The 18,323-nt window shown below is 37.0% G+C and overlaps 1 protein-coding gene across 2 annotated transcripts; it reads right to left on the bottom strand.

Annotated features, from left to right (window-relative positions):
• LOC137723089 (WEB family protein At2g38370) lies at positions 1–3,190 on the bottom strand. Of its 2 annotated transcripts, none has more exons than XM_068462245.2 (2): positions 2,577–3,190; positions 1–1,722 (listed from the first exon to the last, which is right to left on the bottom strand). In XM_068462245.2, exons 1-2 carry the CDS (start codon positions 2,757–2,759, stop codon positions 208–210), a joined length of 1,698 nt encoding a protein of 565 aa, XP_068318346.2. In that variant the 5' UTR covers positions 2,760–3,190; the 3' UTR covers positions 1–207. The 2 variants fall into 2 exon arrangements, with proteins under 2 accessions (XP_068318346.2, XP_068318347.2); XM_068462246.2 differs by having other exon boundaries at positions 1–1,719; positions 2,577–2,943.
• Positions 3,191–18,323: the final 15,133 nt, after the last annotated feature.

The following is an 18,323-nucleotide window of genomic DNA, read 5'->3' as shown; positions in this document are numbered from 1 at the left end:
TGGCTCTTGAAGAACTTTGGCATTAGCTAGGTGCATTTACTTCACAACCACCACATAAAGGTTACATATATAATGAACAGATCCAATAGTCTGGGAACGACTACAACCTACACGAAATGAATTCTTAAGCAATAACAATCTGAGACGCGCACACATACAACTAAAGTCAATTCTTGATTGAGATAATAAGCCGATTGACAGGCCGAATCACTTCAAGTTTGGAGTTGGCTTCTTCTTTTTCCTGCTTTGCTTCGTCAAGAGTAGCGAGAATCGAGCAAATCCAGATTTCTTTCTCTTACCAGAACAGTTCTTGATATTGCTTTCCCTCTCAGACCTCCCAGAAGAGGGTTGATCACCATTTTGTTTCTGCAGCATTTGTCCTAGTGACACCTTTTGTTTTACAGGGTTTTTTCCAGCCACCTCCATTTCAACCTCTTCCGGCAAAAGCAGCTTCCTGCTTAGTATTTGTCCTATGGACAAAGTTGGCTTCAACACAGGTGTTGGCCCGTCACTACCAAGATTCAAACCATTCACATCGCGTAACTTCAAATCTTTCCTGTGATTAGACGGGCAAGGATTTTTGAACTTGGTAGAGTTGTGAACAGAACGTCTTCTTTGACCGTGCTGGGATCTCCATTTGCGGAGAGCTTCTTCAACTGCTAGTTTCCCCCTATTTGCAGCCTCCACTCTATTCAGAGCTTCTTCCAATTCCTTTTTACTGGTTTTGACTTCTTCAGTTACTTCCTCTACTTTTTTCAGGATTTCCGTTTTTGACACGTTTGCTTCTTCAACATGAAGCATGGCATATGTTACCCTCTTCTTAGAAAGTTCCTCTGCATCTCGAACTTTGCGGGTTAGGGCTGAGTATTCCTCGAATGAAAGAGTTACGTCGTCGTATTTCTGCAATGAATCTTCAGATGAACTCTCGTGGTATGATAGAGCCTTAATTTCGGCTAGAGCCACTGCTTCTACAGCTCTAGCCGCCTCTTTCATTTTTCTAGCAGCAACCAACCGGATTTCAGCCGTTTTTATCTTCGTTCCTGTTTGTTCAATCTCAGACGTTGCTCGCAAGATCTCTAACTTTGCAGCTTCTGCCATTCTTTTGAACTGCTCAGTCTCAGAACTCAGCCGTTGAAGCTCCTTTGAAATATCTAAAGAATTAGAAGTACCACCTTTAGTTTCACCATCCTTTGCCAATTGTAGCTTTAGTTTTGTTTGGTTTAACTCTTCTTCAAGAGACAACACTTTCAAAGAATTTGAAGTTAGCCGCACACGGGTTTTCTCAAGCATGGTTCTTTCCTTTTCCAATTTCTTGTTCAATGATTCAACTGAAGCTCGAATGTCAGCAAGATCGGTAGTAGTCCTTGTAAGGTTCATTTTCGCCTGCTTCAGTTCCATCAAGATTAAACCTGGAGCTGAAGAAGGGCAGGGAATCATGCCGCCCATTGAATTGTAATGACCACCCACATTGCCATGGTTTTCCTTATCCTCTTCATTTACCACAGGAGTCACATATTCCTTACCTCCATTTGCCTCAAGGGCCACATTCACTTCAGATACTTCTTCCTGTAGCTTCCTTTTCAACTCATCAATTATCTTTTTGGTTTCTTCAAGTTCGATTAGAACATCCAGCGTTTCCCTTTCTTTCAAAGTAAGATCTTTCTCCAACTGCAAAGCCTGCTCCTCGAGTTTTGCAGTGTCAACATCTTCAATGTCATGCTGCTAAGAAGAGAAACATGTCACCACGTGATAAGGTAGTCTTTAGCAATTTGGTAAGCAATAGAAACACCAGAAAAGAAAAAAGTGAACTTGATGTTAAAAAGCTACCTATGTAGAAAACAACACAATCATTCTCTTTGAATCAGGGTCTTACGGAGTCATGGTTTAGTAATTTTATGAAAAGGGTACCATCCCAGAATGATTTTAACATGAAATGAATCCAAAGTTGCAACTTATGAATCTACCCTTCGGTGCAACCAACACAAAAGATATGACAAGATGTATGAGGACGCAATCCTATATGGTACAAGCCAAAACCCTTCGAGTCCCCTACTCTACAAGACAAACATAAATCACCTTTCCTCTTTCGCAGTAGGCTAACACACATTTCATAATTCTCGATTGCCTTAGCGATAAATAAAAAACTTGCTAGATGTTCATTAGTCCTAAAGCCATAAACTCACAAAAATGGCAGAAACAGACAATTAATAGCATTTGGCACACACTATTCCACAGAAACTGAAGTTCATCAAATTCCATTACAAGTTTCAACTACATTCCGAAGCAATCGGATCGCTCGGGCTGCTCTAAATCCAAGTGTAAGAATGCATTTTCATTACAAATTTACAATTTGAACCAACAATTAAACAACTTTAAACTTTAAAGAACACCACAAAACCTTACATTTCAAACTAAAACTTCATCGTCAGCCCAAAAACCAAAGCCATAAATCGCAATCCATGTAATTTTTCTCCTTTTAAGAAAAAACCCTATTCTTATTTCCACATTTCTCAAAAGAAAAACCCAATCTTTATATGTTTAGAGAGAGAGAGAGAGAGAGAGAGAGAGAGAGTTACCGCAGGCCCAGAAGGCTTATTGGTGAGCTGAGAGGGCTTCCAGTAACCGACTCCACCGAATCGACTCACTGCTTCCTTCACCGATTGAAAAGGGGCCGAAGTATCGATCTCCGCCCTCAAAACCCTCTCCTCCTCCCCCACATCCAAACCCAATTCCGACACTCCGATGATTCCGGTCTCCATGTCCAAACCCGACAACCCAAATGAAATCCCAACAGAACGAAACCAAAGATTGAAATTTTCTCAGTAACCTAACAACACTTCGCGTGTAGATTAATGATGTTTGGTTTCTGAGCAGAAAGAGATATCATAGTCTTCAGACAGACACAAACCCGAGCAGCACGGCCATTAGTACAAACGAAAGTGTACGTTTGATTTTTCCGGAGTTCCATAAATACCCCTGATAAATGGAGATTTTACACGTGTGATAGGGGTAGAGGAGGGGAAATAGTGCTGGGGTTTACGGGGATTGCGGGAAAGGCGGGATAGGGGTCGAATGACACGTAGGACAGTAGAGATGGATGGAGTGATGTGCGCATTGATTTTTTGAAATTTGGTTGGGGCGTCGGGTGTCGTTCGATTTTTTTCAACGGCAACAAAAGCCAATATCACCTAACGGGCTTCTGGCCTTCTGGGTAATGATAAAAGCGCGTTAAAGAAAAGCAGTTTTGCTTGTCCTCTTGACTGCCGTTGGGCTGTTTACTGTTAGTACGAATCTATCAGGGATACTCAAGTACATGATCCATGGCCGCCGACGTTCAACAAAACTGAGAGACGCTTCCTTTTTTTATTATCATTTTGGGTTGAGTTTAAAGAATTACTCAATTTTTAGGATTAACGTGACATTGTATGATAGTGGAACCTATGAGTAATTGGGTTAAAACTCAAACTAGGATTTGATTTTTCTAGAATAAGAGAAAAATACAAGAGGAGAAGGTTGAAATACAAAAAGAGAGTGTTCATTTTCCAGATTCGCAAATCAAATCCTATATTTTTTAATCCTTTTGCAAAGAATTTTAGGGTTATGACATGAGAATATCTACCTCTATCGTATCATCTTCTTTATTTTTCTTAATTTGGAATGATCAAACCTTGGTTTGAGTTTACCTCACATCCCAACACTTATGGATCGTACTAACATAGTTGAAAAGAGTAAATTGTCCATGACACGTTAAGCACAATTAATAGCTTTTTTTTTTAACTTATTTTACAAATAGAGTAAAGTGAAATATTAAGGAAGAGTGTAGGTGTTGAAGTGAGACAATATAGAGTATAAGAATTAAAGTGAGATTTAGTGAAAAATACAAGTGTCATAGCTAAAGTCCACCCGTTTTAGAAGAGTAACAACAGGTAGCTTGTCCTTACTATTCACTTTGAATAGTATTTGCCTTCGTGCACTTCCACTCGTTTGCCACGGACAAGAGTAAGTACTATTCACAAATATATATTTTGATTTTGTGGGTTGTTTTGTTGCCCTTACCATCTACGTGTTATAATAAATATCTAATAACATAATAAAGGTCTAAATAAAAAACATAGAAGGTTGTAATGTGGAGAATGAAGGAGGAGGTTGGGTATTTATAGAACGGTTAAAAAAAATCTTTTTTTTTTCCTTTTTTTTCCCCTTTTTTTTTTTTCCCTATCTTATATATATTTTATGGTTGGATTAATTTTGACGGTTGATTTCCTAACTCATTTGAAATCCAATATGCCAAAACGTGCCACGTGTTAGGAGGATAATTTTTCCAATTTTTTTCCATTGGAAATTCATCAGTCCTCACAAAGCCACGTCAACTAGCCGTTAGCTATCGATTGTTGGATTAATGCAGTGGGCACATTGCTGCAGCAACTATCAGCCACTTGCCCCTCTTTGAACGTGTATTACACGTGCCTGACGTAAAGAAAATTAAAACGTGACTAACATCATATTGACTTCAGCCTTGCCCGCTGGTGTATGGTTGGACTTGAGATGCTCAGGCTTTTAAGCGGGCAGTAGTTGGCCCAATACTTTCCCTTGCTTTGTTGGACTGCTGATGATGATTTTTTGGGCTGGAGAGTATAACTGTTGCCTTTGTCCTTATCTTTCACCAACCGATGAAAGTGCTTTAAATTAAGAGGACATGTGCATTATACGCACAAGCTATGCATTAAAAGTATCTGTAATGGGGCAATAGACTTTGGCCCTAGGCTGCCACTTGTGGCTACGGGGCAACAGACATTAGGCCCTTTTTTCTCATACTGCCTGTTGCAATATTTGATTGCTGGAGATGAGATGCAAATTGCTTGCACCTTGCTCTCACTTTCTCATCACTGACAGTGGAAAAACCCTAATAACTTTTGCCTCAGTTCCACGTATAAAAGGAAGGGAAATTACAAATCTTAAACCCAACATTACTTCTGTGTTGCTTTTCTTATTTTCATTTCGTTTTACTTCCAAATTTTATTTACAAAGTCAATGAGTACATCAATTTTACTGATCATATAAATCAATAGTTTGTTGCATTTCATTTTCAACTAGAAAAATGGTCACTATTTCTATAATCATGACATGGGATGGTAGTAATTTCTTGTACATATATAGGTGCATGTGATTTTTAATTTAGGTTGCCAAAGTTTACTTAGTCATGTGATGTAGCGGGATGTAACAAGGAAAACCGAACGATATTCCTTCACTAGAATCCACTAGGAAGAAATAGAGAGAAAAACTCAAGTTTTATTGATAATTGTTGAAAGATAACAATTTCAACACCTAAGAGATGTATATACACATCCAAATCATAAAACCAAACCCTAGAAGGACTCAATGTTTAAATAAGAAATAAAATATACGGTAAATAAGAATGTTGGTAGCAACAAGCAAATGCGTGTGTAAGGTAACAAAATATGGGTCGTTGACTATGTTTTTCAAAGACTAGGAAACACACATTGTAAGTGATAAAGTGATGAAAATGTTGACGGGAGTTTTTAGATGCGAGTCTGTCAAGTTTAGGTTACTCTTTGCCATCCCCAATTTGACTTGTCAATTCGACCAATTAGTAAATGACTTATAGCGTAGTTGATCAAAAACTTCGCTTTGCACTCGGGTCCTAGCTTTAATCTAACAAACAATGGCACCTAACATGCATGTAATTTTACAAATAATGATGTATAAAAAGTGTGTTACAACCTAACATGCAAAGTTTATTCACATAATAGCGGAGTTTAACTAGCATTCAAAGTTCTCCTTTCCTATCGACCTAAAAAAAGAACAAGTTCAAAGTCTAGCTCTTAGATTACTAAACCTGCTATACAAGCTGGACTTGGAATGTTTGTGTAACTTGGCATATCCTGCAAGGTGACAAACCACTTACAAAACAAAATATTCATCTGAAAAATTAAAAAATAAATAAAAAATTTACAGCCCAGTAATTTCTTTTGCATTTGTATTTAGCATCCTCTTCCTTGAGATCATTAATTTCCATTAATGCTCCACACCTTATGCTCTAGAGTCCACATGCTAACTATACTATGCATACCATACCCAAGCAACAAACGGCTTGTCACTTCCGCAACACAGAAAAGCTTCTGAGAAGCCGCAACACGAAAAGCTTCTGAGAAGCTGAAGAGGATGGCTTTTCTTCTCCTATTTTTCCTCATTTCATCCTCAATTGTTAATGCTTCAAACAACACCTTTAACCCATATTCCTCAAAGTGTCCCGAAGTGATGACCATCGTCGAGGGTCATGTCCTCAATGTCGTCTACGAGGAGCCGAGGATGGCAGCCTCGCTCCTCAACTTGTTCTTTCACGACTGTTTCGTGAATGTGAGTATGCTACATCTGCATGTTTGTTTAGTTTTTGTACTATATTTTGCTAAATTTCATTTCGACTATACCATGGCGTTTGGAGTGAAAAATAACATGATTTTTTTCTCATTTGTAGGGTTGCGATGCCTCCGTTCTTCTGGATGATACGGCCGAAATGATGGGAGAGAATTCCGTTCGAAGTGGTGGCCGATATCAAGGCTGCATTGGAGGTGGCGTGTCCGGCAACCGTGTCATGTGCAGACATCCTAGCGGTTGCTGCTAGAGATTCTGTGGTTGCGGTAAGAAATTTCAGTTTCTGTGGAATAGTGTGTGTGTGCCAAATTATAAGTTGTCTGTTTCTGCCATTTTTGGAAGCTTATGGCTTTAGGACTAATAAACATCCCATAGGATCATCGTTTCAGCGTGGGGAAACCAGGTGTGTAAGTTTTTTATTTAATGTCAAAGCAACTGAGAATTATGAAATGTTTGTCAGCCTCCTGCGAAAGAGGAAAGGTGATTTATGTTTGTATTGCTGAGTAGGGGATTCAAGGTAGATTGCACCGAAGGTAGATTGCGATTTTGGATTCATTTCGTGTTAAAATCGTTCGGGATGGTACCCTTTCCATAAAATTTCTAACCGTAGGTAGCTTTTAAACTTCAAATTCGCTTTTTCATTTTTTGTGTTTTCTATTACTCAGAGCTAGCACTCTGTTAGCTATGTTTAATTGTGCTATATGTTAGAAGTGAAGCTGAGAGTATGAGAGACATTAGAGTAATTTTTGTGGAAAATTGGGAATTTTCTTTCGAATATATAACAAATAGTTAGAGAAATAAGTCCATTAATATAAGTTTTGAAATTTTATTTGTTTTTCATGATTTTTTTACGGGAAATTTTATTTGAACCTATGTAATAACCTCTTCTACATCTAATTTATTCTCTACACCCATATTATTTGCAATTAAAGAATTAATATCTCTTTAAATCCAAATTTATTACCTAAACTACCTTTTCAAACCCAATTCAAAGTGTAAAATTATCTTTACACCCATTTATAAAATAAAATCTCAAATTAAATTGGATCTAATAGAAAAAAAAATAAAAAATAAAAAAATTCCCCTTATAGCTAACTAGCTTGAATTTGGGTACGTATGAAAATGTTCTATATATTATTGGCTTATTGAATGTTAATAATTTGAAAAACTGATCAGTTTTTCACTTGAATTGTTCCAAAATTTTCTTGAAAGTTCTCTTCTCCACAACTCGAAGCTCAAGAGGCCATATCAAATTGCTTCTACTCGAGACCGCCATGAATCCATGATCCAAAAATGTTGCATCCATTTTCTCTACAACATTCACCAAGAACTCTCTCTTCAACTTATTCTTTGATCTCCCAGTAAATTATGTAGTGGCATGGTTTTGGGACATCAAATCTGCATGGATCGTGAAATCAATCAGCTCGGCTTTCGACTTGCTTAATAGTTCAAATCCTTTATGGACCACCATTTGAAGGTTCTTTTCAGTGTTTTTGTCAATGTTTACTGTCAGTATTGATAGTGTTTTGTAAAAATGATGATAGGGTTTGATTATTAGGGGTGAGTTTATTAATAAATTTTAGTTTTAATGTTAATTTCATCTTGTACTTGATGGTAATTATGCAATAGGGTAAAAAAGATCATTTTCATTTATGGCGTGTTTACGAAACCAGAATGGAGGTAGAAGAAAGGGAATTGAATTCTTCCCCAACTGATTCCGGCATTTACTAAATTTTGGGAATGAAAATATTTGTGGGCTCTACCCAAAATCAGTAATCAGATTCCTAATATTGCCGGAATCCATTTACTAACTTGGATGAGGTATTTGAATTCCGGAAGAAACTTCCGAATCAGACTTCTCTACTGAAATTACCCTACCCTTTTCATCACGATTCAACCACGAAAAGCACACTCATCCCCACCCCTTAATCAACTCACACCACCGCACCACCGTACCACCTCCTAGACTGCCAAGACCCACCACCAACCGACCCCAACAGTTCTACCAACAAACTCCTGACATCCGCAAATCCAATTCCAGTTGTGGAGAGATAGATGCAGAGGAGTATATAGATAAAAGCAAACCTTATGATTTGCACACTAAGAATGGAATTGGAAAAATGGGAACTTGACTTACAGTTTGGTTTTTTTCCCAATTTGATTGCAGACATTTTTACAGATAGCATTGAGCGGCTGACAAAGGGTTGAGAACTCCAAGAATGGCTGCCAACAAGGAGTTAATCGGTTACAACTTGATGACCCGACAGAAGGAGATTTTCAGGCCGATAGAACAAGGTCAGGAGATGATTGCAAAAACCAATTGAGGATGCAGAGGGGGGAGAGTAAAGAAGGTTGTGGTGGAAGTGGAATTGTGAAGGTTCCAGAACCTCTCCCGACTCCCGTTATTTTTGTTGTTGGGTTTTTTAACTTTTTTTGTCAATTGAGTTTTTTACTCATTAAAGAGTAAAAGGTGAAAGAAGAAAAAAAGGTAACAAGAATTCAAGTTTTATTAAAAATAACAAACACGGGAATTGTTAAAATTTTAAATAATTTTTTTTCTTACTATTATGTATTATATCAAATTTTATTGAAAAAATATATAAAATATTTGATTTGGAACAAGGGCATTTTAGTAATCATATTGGTTTATATTTCGATTCTGCTAAATTAGTAAACAACTTTATGGAATTAGTGTCATTTCTATTCCGATTCCAGAACATTTAAGTAAACAGCTTCAACAGAAATCCGATTCTGACTCCACCTCATTCCAATTCCTCATCAATCAAATTCCTCATCAATTCAATTCCTCTCAATTTAATTACGGATTAGTAAACGCGCCCTTATAGTTTAAGTTGGGTGTACAAAGAGGTTATGTAGGTTCAAATAAAATTTCTCTTTGTTTACATGTGTCATTTTTAGTATCTATATTATTTGATCTTTTTTATTTTGCTCTAACAATTTATTTTGCTTCTAGTAGGGCGGCCCTACATGGAACGTCCAATTGGGGCGGAGGGACTCCACCAAGGCTAATTTCTCTGACGTTTGGCGTTAATATCCCATCCCCGAGCTTCAACCTTCCTGATTTGATCTCTCTATTTGAGCGCAAAGGGTTCAATTCCAGAGAGATGGTAGCCTTGTCATGTAATTAACAAATTATTGTCTTTCTGTTCGATTATAACAAATTTACATGTCATAATACGCTGTGGTGTGGGACTTTATTGCTGCTTCTCTATCTGCTCAATATAGGGGCACACACCTTTGGAAGAGCACATTGCGTTTCGTTTTACCACCGCGTGAAGGAGGACAAGGATTTAAATGTGTCACTAGCCGAGAAGCCAAGGGCGCTCTGCCCAAATGGAATGGTCAGCAACATCTCCATTTTTACTCAACCACTCAACGCCACCACTACAATCGAATTTGACCATGCCTACTTCAAAATTTTGGAGATGGAAATGGGCCTCCTTCATTCGGATCAGCAACTCACGAGCGGTAAACTCACTTCATCTTATGTCAGAGCGTATGCAAAGTTTCCTGATAGAATCCATTCGGACTTTGCCTAAGCAATGCAAAAAAGGGCACTCTGGACATACTGACAGGCCAAGGGGGAGAGATAAGAACAGTGTGTAGGAAAGTCAATCTTCCAAGTCGATCCGCTAGGGGCGCGATGCATATCATAATAAATACAGAAGATTATAGTTTAAAATAAATATTGAGTTGTGATGTAGAGAATGAAGAAGAATGTTGAGTATTTATAAAAGGACAAAAAAAAAAAAAAAATCTCTTTTTTCCTATCTTTTTTCAAATTTTTATATTTTTTTATATTTTTTATAGTTGAATTAATTTTAGTCACTCGTCCCTCTTCACGCTTGTATTACAAACGTCTGATACAAAATAAAAAATACAAAAAAAAAGAATAAATTACACAAAACTACTTTAATTATAAATTGTATCACAGTGTAAAAAAAAGTGGGCCCCACGCCTCAAATCACCAAAACCACTGCCTTCTCTGACTGCACTCCGATCTCGCCGACCCGCTTCTCAGTCTGAATTCAAACCCTGAAACCATTCTCTCCCACGCCTCCGTTCAAACCAGACTCCGAAAACCTGAAACCAAACCCTGAATTCAAACCCTTCTTCTCTCCCACTCCCACTCTCAGATTCAAAACCAAATCCAACACAACCCAATCCCTAAACTCTCCCTCATACTCCTCTGCGCCACTCTCACCACAAACCCCCAAACCCTAATCTCCCAAAACCCATCTCAGCCCCCATCACCCCTAACCCACCTCTCAACTTGCACCCTCACCACCCGCTTCAACCTTTTCGTTCTCTAATTTTGAAATTGATTGCGGAGAGAATCATGCTTAATTTTTTGAGATTAAGCTCAAGAGGAAGCATTAACCTTGTGGAAATGGAGGAAATTTGTGGAGACAATCGGAGGTTCTGATTTTCATTTTTTTTTTTTTTTTTTTTTTGTTCTCGTGAATTTGATCACGCCGATCATGCATTTTCCAATGAAAATCCAACCGATCGATTTTTGCACGAGTCCTGAAGACCTGACTCGGTTATCAAGCCGGTGGAGGCGAGGTCGCGGCTATTCGAGCGGCCGTTCACAAACGTATGTGCTTGACGAAGATGGTTTGAGCCGCTGATGGAGGCGATTGCAAGGGAGCAGCAGGTGCAACAAACGGTCTGAGACTGAAAGGGACGGTCGGCGAAGGAGGAAAGGTCGGGGGAGAAGGTGAATTTGGTGATTTGAAGGGGTGGGGCCCATTCTTGTTTATTTAATTTTTGATAGAAATTATCATTTTTAAATGATATAAAATATATATATATGATTGGTACAAGTGGACTGTTGTTTTGCATTTAGCAACCTAAATATTAAGCTACCAATCGCAAGTTTTAAACTCACAAGTGCACAAGATCAAATACATAGTATAGAAAGCAAGTACGAGATCATTCCCACAAGAATTGCACTAATATGTATCTAGAGTATGATTTCTAACAATTTAAATTAATTAATTCACAAAACTAGCAAATATGCACATAAAGTTTCAACAAAATAGTTTGAGATGTCTTAAATTTAAGTATAAAAACACAATATAAAGAACGTGGGCAAATAAAAGTAATTGGTAATAAGGGTTTTGAAAACGATGTTTGAACGGTTAGGACTTTAGTTTCCATCTCTAACCTTTTTCGCCTAAACAACCGATATACACTATGATACAAAACAAATTATTGATGCTTAACGTTTGTCAACCTAAAGGTATGGTATCTACTCTTTAAGCTATTGATTTTCCTAAACAACGAATTAGGCATGGGTGTCTACACTAACTCCTTTCATTCTCGAAGTATTTAGTATGGTATCTACTAAGTTGCACTCCAAGAAAGCATAATACAATGGAAATCGACAAACACACGAATCCTAGAACATGGTATCTATTCTGCTTATTCGTGATAATTAATTCCAGGAACCGTAACTAGTTCTCTTGTTACTTGGCATAGGTACAAGACTCGATCATCCAAATTTACCCATGTAACAAGCTCAATTACAAAGCTATTCTATGGTGATCAATCATAAAATAACTCAAAAGATTGGAAATAAAACTAGAATTAATCACTAAAGCATCAACAAATTGTCTTGTAACAAAAGTGTATCGAAAATACTCAAGAAAATATGATTAGGACTTCAACCAAGTCCCAACTATGAAATTTAGTTACTCATAATCTAAATGGGCAGTACAGACAAACAAAACAGGAAGTAAAAGGAGAAGAAGAAACTCTTTGATGATGACTTGCAAAACGGTGCTCTGGTCCATTTTTCTCCCTTCTGCCGGTTGTTCTTTCTTTGTTTTGGTGGCTGCTGCTGCCTATCTTATTTTTCTCTTTTGTTTTTCTACTTTTTATATCTCACGCCCCCTCTATTGGTCTGATTAGGGATCCTCCTTCATTCCTTCTAGTTGTAACTGACAAGGCAATTAGCCTTCTTTTCCTTATCAAGCTTAATGAGCTTTAAAATCTCATTATATTAAAAAGACTTTTAATTTACTTTCTCTCAGAATTTTTGGCTTTCTTCAACAAGTTAAAACTCCTAATAAATAGGAATTTTAATCTTTATTTAAACTGCCACATTGATACACGTTTGTAGAAAATTTCGTATTCGCTCGTAGCCCAACCTTCATGTACTAAAACTGCCATAACTCCCTCTAGAAAAATGATATTCATGAATCGTAAAATTCTACGGAGAATAGACATCCGTGGCTTTCCAAGTATATGTGGCACATCTCATGGTTCCTTCTGAGTCAATACAGTTTAACCCACGAACTTAGCTGATCTTCACAGGCTGTGCTGATGACATATGATTGTAAAAGCCTTTTTTAACTCCCCTTCCACTCTTTTGCTTGTTACAACCTACAAAACACAAATATAATGTAAAACCTATATAGAAGAGTAAAACAAAGGTGTAAACAAGGTGAATTATTATATATATAATAGCGAATTTACGAGCATAACAACTGCCATGTCAGCAAATATATGAGCCCTGATGTGTATTTAAACTAACCTAAATGATAGATTAATTTAAACCAAATTAAACTTGCAAGTGCACGAATCAATTGTAGTAATATATGCAAATACGAAGTCGATCCCACATGGATTGCTTTAATACCAATTCAACTGATTAATCACGCTAGACTAAATTAAGCAAACAAATGATAGATTGAATTGAATAATTGATTAAAACTAAAATTAACAAGAAAAATAAAAGACAATGAATTAAAATAAACACACGACACAAGAAAGCCTAAGGTTATGAATCCACCAATAACAATCGTATTTACTTTTCCTAGAGCCAATTACTATCCAATTACCATGCCAATGTTAAAGGTTGTTCTTTCTAAGGTATGAATTAATCCGTGTTTAGGCATCAACTCTTGTATCTCTATGTGATAATTATATCCTATTGGTTAGGCATACAATTAAACACATAGAAACCCATTAAGTATAGAAGAATCATGTCAACCAAGTAGGACTAGCTTGATATTGGTCATCCTTGATAGTTTGTCTACTCTTCTTAATCTTAGTTCCAATAAACCTAATTGATATTGGTCATCCTCATAGATTTATCTAAATCTCTAGATGCAAAATTCCTAAAGGTGATTATTCATTAGAAACTCAAACCTAGAATAAAATACCCATAAAGATTAAGAATATAACATGGCATATAATCGGATAATAATCAACAAAGTACTTCGCAAATATTCATGTCATGGCTTCATCATAAACCTTAGAAAATAACTTAGTTACACATAGAAATAAAAATAAAAGAAAGATAGAACCCAGAATCCATGGCAAAGCACGTCCCTAAGCTCTTCTTCACTAATTGCAGAGATGGTAGTATGATGTAGTATGGTGCAGTGGTATGGATGGATGGATTGATGGATGGAAGATGGATCCCTTTTAGAGAGAGCTTAGGGACCTTATTTATACTAGAAAACCCTAAAAGGTCTAGGAGAAAAACTCCTAAAATAAAACAAACTCCTAAACAATTAATGACACAAATTAGGAAAGAATCCTTCTTGGCTTGGGAAACACGTCATCTGCCTTGCACGCCAATTTTGGGGTCGATTTATCTTCTGGAAAATTCTGTAAAAATATGGAAACGTAGCTTTATCTCTTTATCTTTTCAAGCATATATCACACGCCACTAGAAAAAATCGGGAAAGTCTTCAAATCTTCATTCTCCTACAGCTGTGCAATTCTGACGGGGAAACAATTTTTGCAGGATTCATTTGTAAAACTGGAATGAATGGCTTCATGGAAAATTATGAAATTTGGACACAATGATCTTCAGCCTCTTAGCTTCCTTCTCTAATTAGCCTTGCATACTCCTCCGGAAAGTTGAATTATCACAAAATACGTCCTAAGTGCACAGAATGGCTGAAACTGAGAAAAAGAAAGTAATAAGGCTCTTTTATAATCAATTCCTTAACAAAACTTAGGGATAATTAATATGAAAACATGATAAATAATGCACCTATCAAGCCCTCTATTTGCCAAGTTGTCACTTAAAGGCCAATTTGACAGAATCACTAACGGAGGTCTGACATTGCAAAGAAATTATAAGTTGAGATATGACATTGCAATGTTTAAAACATGAGGTATGAAAATGTGATGCGATTCATAGTTGAAATAATTCTATGTAATTTACCTAAAAAATTAAAACATGCCTAACATCTTGCCGATTTCAGCCTTGCCCTGGCAATAGACTCGGGCCCTTTTTTCTTATATTGTAGTTGATCGCTGGAAATGAGCAAATTGCTAGCTACTAGCTATCACTTTCTCATTGAAAAAAGGCTAATAACTTTTGCCTCGATTCCATATATAAAAGGAAAGGAAATTACTAATCCTAAACCTGACGTTACTTCTCTCAAAAAAAAAAAAAAAAAAAAAAACACTAACGTTACTTTTGTGTTGCTTTTTTTTATTTTCATTTGGTTTTACTTTAAATTTTTATTTACAAAGTCAATGAGTACATTATACTGATCATATAAACCAATAGTTTGTTACATTTCGCTTTCTAGTAAAATGGTCATTACTTTTAATATTCATGACATTGGATGAGAGTAATTTCTTGTACAGATATAGGTGCATGTGATTTTTAATTTAGGTTGTTAAAGTTCACTTAGTTATGTGACACATCGGGATATAACAAGGAAGCTCGAACAATATTTGTCACATCCCGGCCCGGGGCGGATCACTTCCCGGCCCCGCTCTACCACCGTAGCACGATATTGTCCGCTTTGGGCCCCGACCACGCCCTCACGGTTTTGTTTTTGGGAACTCACACGAGAACTTCTCGATGGGTCACCCATACTGGGAATGCTCTCGCGCGCTACTCGCTTAACTTCGGAGTTCCCATGGAACCCGAAGCCAGTGAGCTCCCAAAAGGCCTCGTGCTAGGTAGAGATGAGAATATATATTTAAGGATCACTCCCCTGGGCGATGTGGGATGTCACAATCCACCCCCCTTAGGGGCCCGACGTCCTCGTCGGCACACACGCGGCCAGGGTTAGGCTCTGATACCAAATTGTCACATCCCGCCCCGGGCGGATCACTTCCCGGGCCCGCTCTACCACCGTAGCACGATATTGTCCGCTTTGGGCCCCGACCACGCCCTCACGGTTTTGTTTTTGGAAACTCACATGAGAACTTCTCGATGGGTCACCCATCCTGAGAATACTCTCGCGCGCTACTCGCTTAACTTCGGAGTTCCCATGGAACCCGAAGCCAGTGAGCTCCCAAAAGGCTTCGTGTTAGGTAGATATGGGAATATACATTTAAGGATCACTCCCCTGGGTGATGTGGGATGTCACAATATTCCTTCACTAGAATCCACTGGAAAGAAATAGAGAGGAAAACTCACATTTTATTAATAATAATCGAAAGATAACACTTTTAACACATTAGAGATATACGTCCAAAACATAAAAAAAAATACCCTAGAAGACTAAATGTTTAAATAGAAGATAAAACAAATGGTAAACAAAGTTTCAAAAGTATCTCAAACGCTATTTCGGGATAGTAATTGAAGGAATTTGGGCAAATTTGCCAAGAACAAGTGGGGAAACACTTTAGTACAGGGACTAAATTTTGGACTAATATTAGATTTATAAAACTATTCAGGTCACAATAAAGAAATTTGTTTAGGCCCTTTAAGTCCCTTTTTTTTATTTTTTCTGAAAACCTCGATGGTACAAAAGTTTTTTTTTTTTTTTTTTTTTTTAACAAACATATTATCAATACTAATGATGAGGGGTGGATTTAGCCTCACAATATGTTAGCAATAATGTGATTCAAATTCGCCTTTAGCAATAATCGAACCTAAGACCTTTCACATACAAACAAATTAACCTTACCCCTCATAATACAAGATACCAGGAAGATCGAAAGATTGTTATAGAAAACCAAAAAATACTAACTAAACCTTACCCTCATATTTAGGCCCTTAAGTATAAATTCCCCATAAAATTATTGAGTTCAAATGAATTTCACTAAAGGATACTAGCTAGTTAGGGTGATTCACTGTTATAGAAAACATTTGACCTTTAAACTTGCAAAAGGACGAGCATTAAATTATGAACAGTTGTGACTATGACTGACAAAATATATGTGGAAAAATATGCAAAAATTATACAAAAGCTGTAAGTAGTTAAGGCATGGGAGCTGTATAACGTGAAGAAAGGGTGGTTGATGAGGGGTGGTAGTAAATGACAGTTGTAAATGGTAGTTTTTGTTAGATCAAATGTCTTTTGGTGTTTTACAATTCTACCAGTCCGTAGCGGGAAGGCCATTAACTCTTGAGTTAATTCAACAATAACGTTGGTAGCAACAAGAAAATGTGTGTGCAGGGTAACATAATAGGGGTCGATGACTATGTTTTTCAAAGATTTAAAACACATTAATTGTACATGACAAAAGTGATGAAAATGTTGATGGGAATTTTCAGATGCTGGTGTCGACTTTAGGTTACTATGTGCCATCTCCAATTCAACTTATCAATTAGTAAATGACTTGTAACATACTTAATTTAAAAATTCGCTTATGCAGTAGGGTCCGAACTAGGTTTAATCTAAGAAACAATTTCACCTAACATGCATGTAAGTTTATAAATAATGGTGTATAAAAAGTATATATTACCACCTAACCTGCAACAAAACCACAAAGTTTTAGCTCGTATTTTTTGTTTTGTGTTTAATATTTAAATTGTTTTTATCCTATAATAAAGATGTAATGGTCGAGTCAATATTACAAAATTAAACCACTGCAAGCGGCCTAAGTAGTTCTTGCCTAGTTGGGTTTGCTCCCCAGCCTAGCTTCGAACCCCGAAGCTGTCAAAGTGGCCAGGCACTGTGCTGCAATGCACAGTTGGAGCATTTCACATGCGCCGGAGGGATTAGTACTTGGGAAAATTTTTAGGTGTTCCGGGTACACCAAAAAAATTTGGTGTACCCACACTCATTAAAATTTGATTTTATTATTTTATTGAAAAAAAAGTGAGGGTAGGGTCCACCATTATGAGTGAGGGTACACCAAATTTTTTTGGTGTACCCGGAACACCCAAAAATTTCTCTAGTACTTGGGCCTGGGAAGCCTTTGGGATACCCTTGACTTAGTCAAAAAAAAAAAATTACAAAATTGATTTTGCCTCGAAAACTTGTAAAAGAATTTGCACAACTGTCCAGAACTGGATATGGAATAGCAGCCAATTAACCATGCATGAGTATTACATTTTCAAAAGACAGCCGTGGACCTCGACTAACTATATACATGGAAGTGTTTGAAAAACAAAAATATATATGCAAAAGGATTTCCACACACCATTCTTCATACCTACACATTGATTTCAAAGTTCTCCTCTCCTATAGGAGAAATTTTTGGGTGTTCCGGGTACACCAAAAAATTTTGATGTACCCTCACTCATAATGGTGGACCCTACCCTCACTTTTTTTTCAATAAAATAATAAAATCAAATTTTTATGAGTGTGGGTACACCAAAATTTTTTGGTGTACCCGGAACACCTAAAAATTTTCCCTCCTATAGCCCTAAAAAAACATGTTCAAAGTCTAGCTCTTAGATTACTAGACCTACTATACTTGGATTGCTTGTGTAACTTGCAAACCAATTCCAAAACAAAATATTCATCTGGATTAAAAATAAAAAAAAAAAAAGAAAAAAAAAAAAAAAGAAAGAAAACTAGAGTGCAGTTCAATATTTCTTATGTATTCTTAGTATCTCTCTGCTTCTTTTTTTTATCATTGACTTCCATTAATCATCCACCTAATTCTTAGTATCTCTCTTTTTTTATCATTGACTTCCATTGATCATCCACCTAATTATACACACACACACACACAACACCCATGCAACA

This window comes from Pyrus communis, chromosome 4, assembly GCF_041283825.1.
Source record: "Pyrus communis isolate YQ-2024b chromosome 4, ASM4128382v1, whole genome shotgun sequence".
NCBI lineage: Eukaryota > Viridiplantae > Streptophyta > Magnoliopsida > Rosales > Rosaceae > Pyrus > Pyrus communis.
The sequence above is the reverse complement of the archived record's forward strand: the minus strand, read 5'-3'. Positions and strand labels throughout refer to the sequence as shown.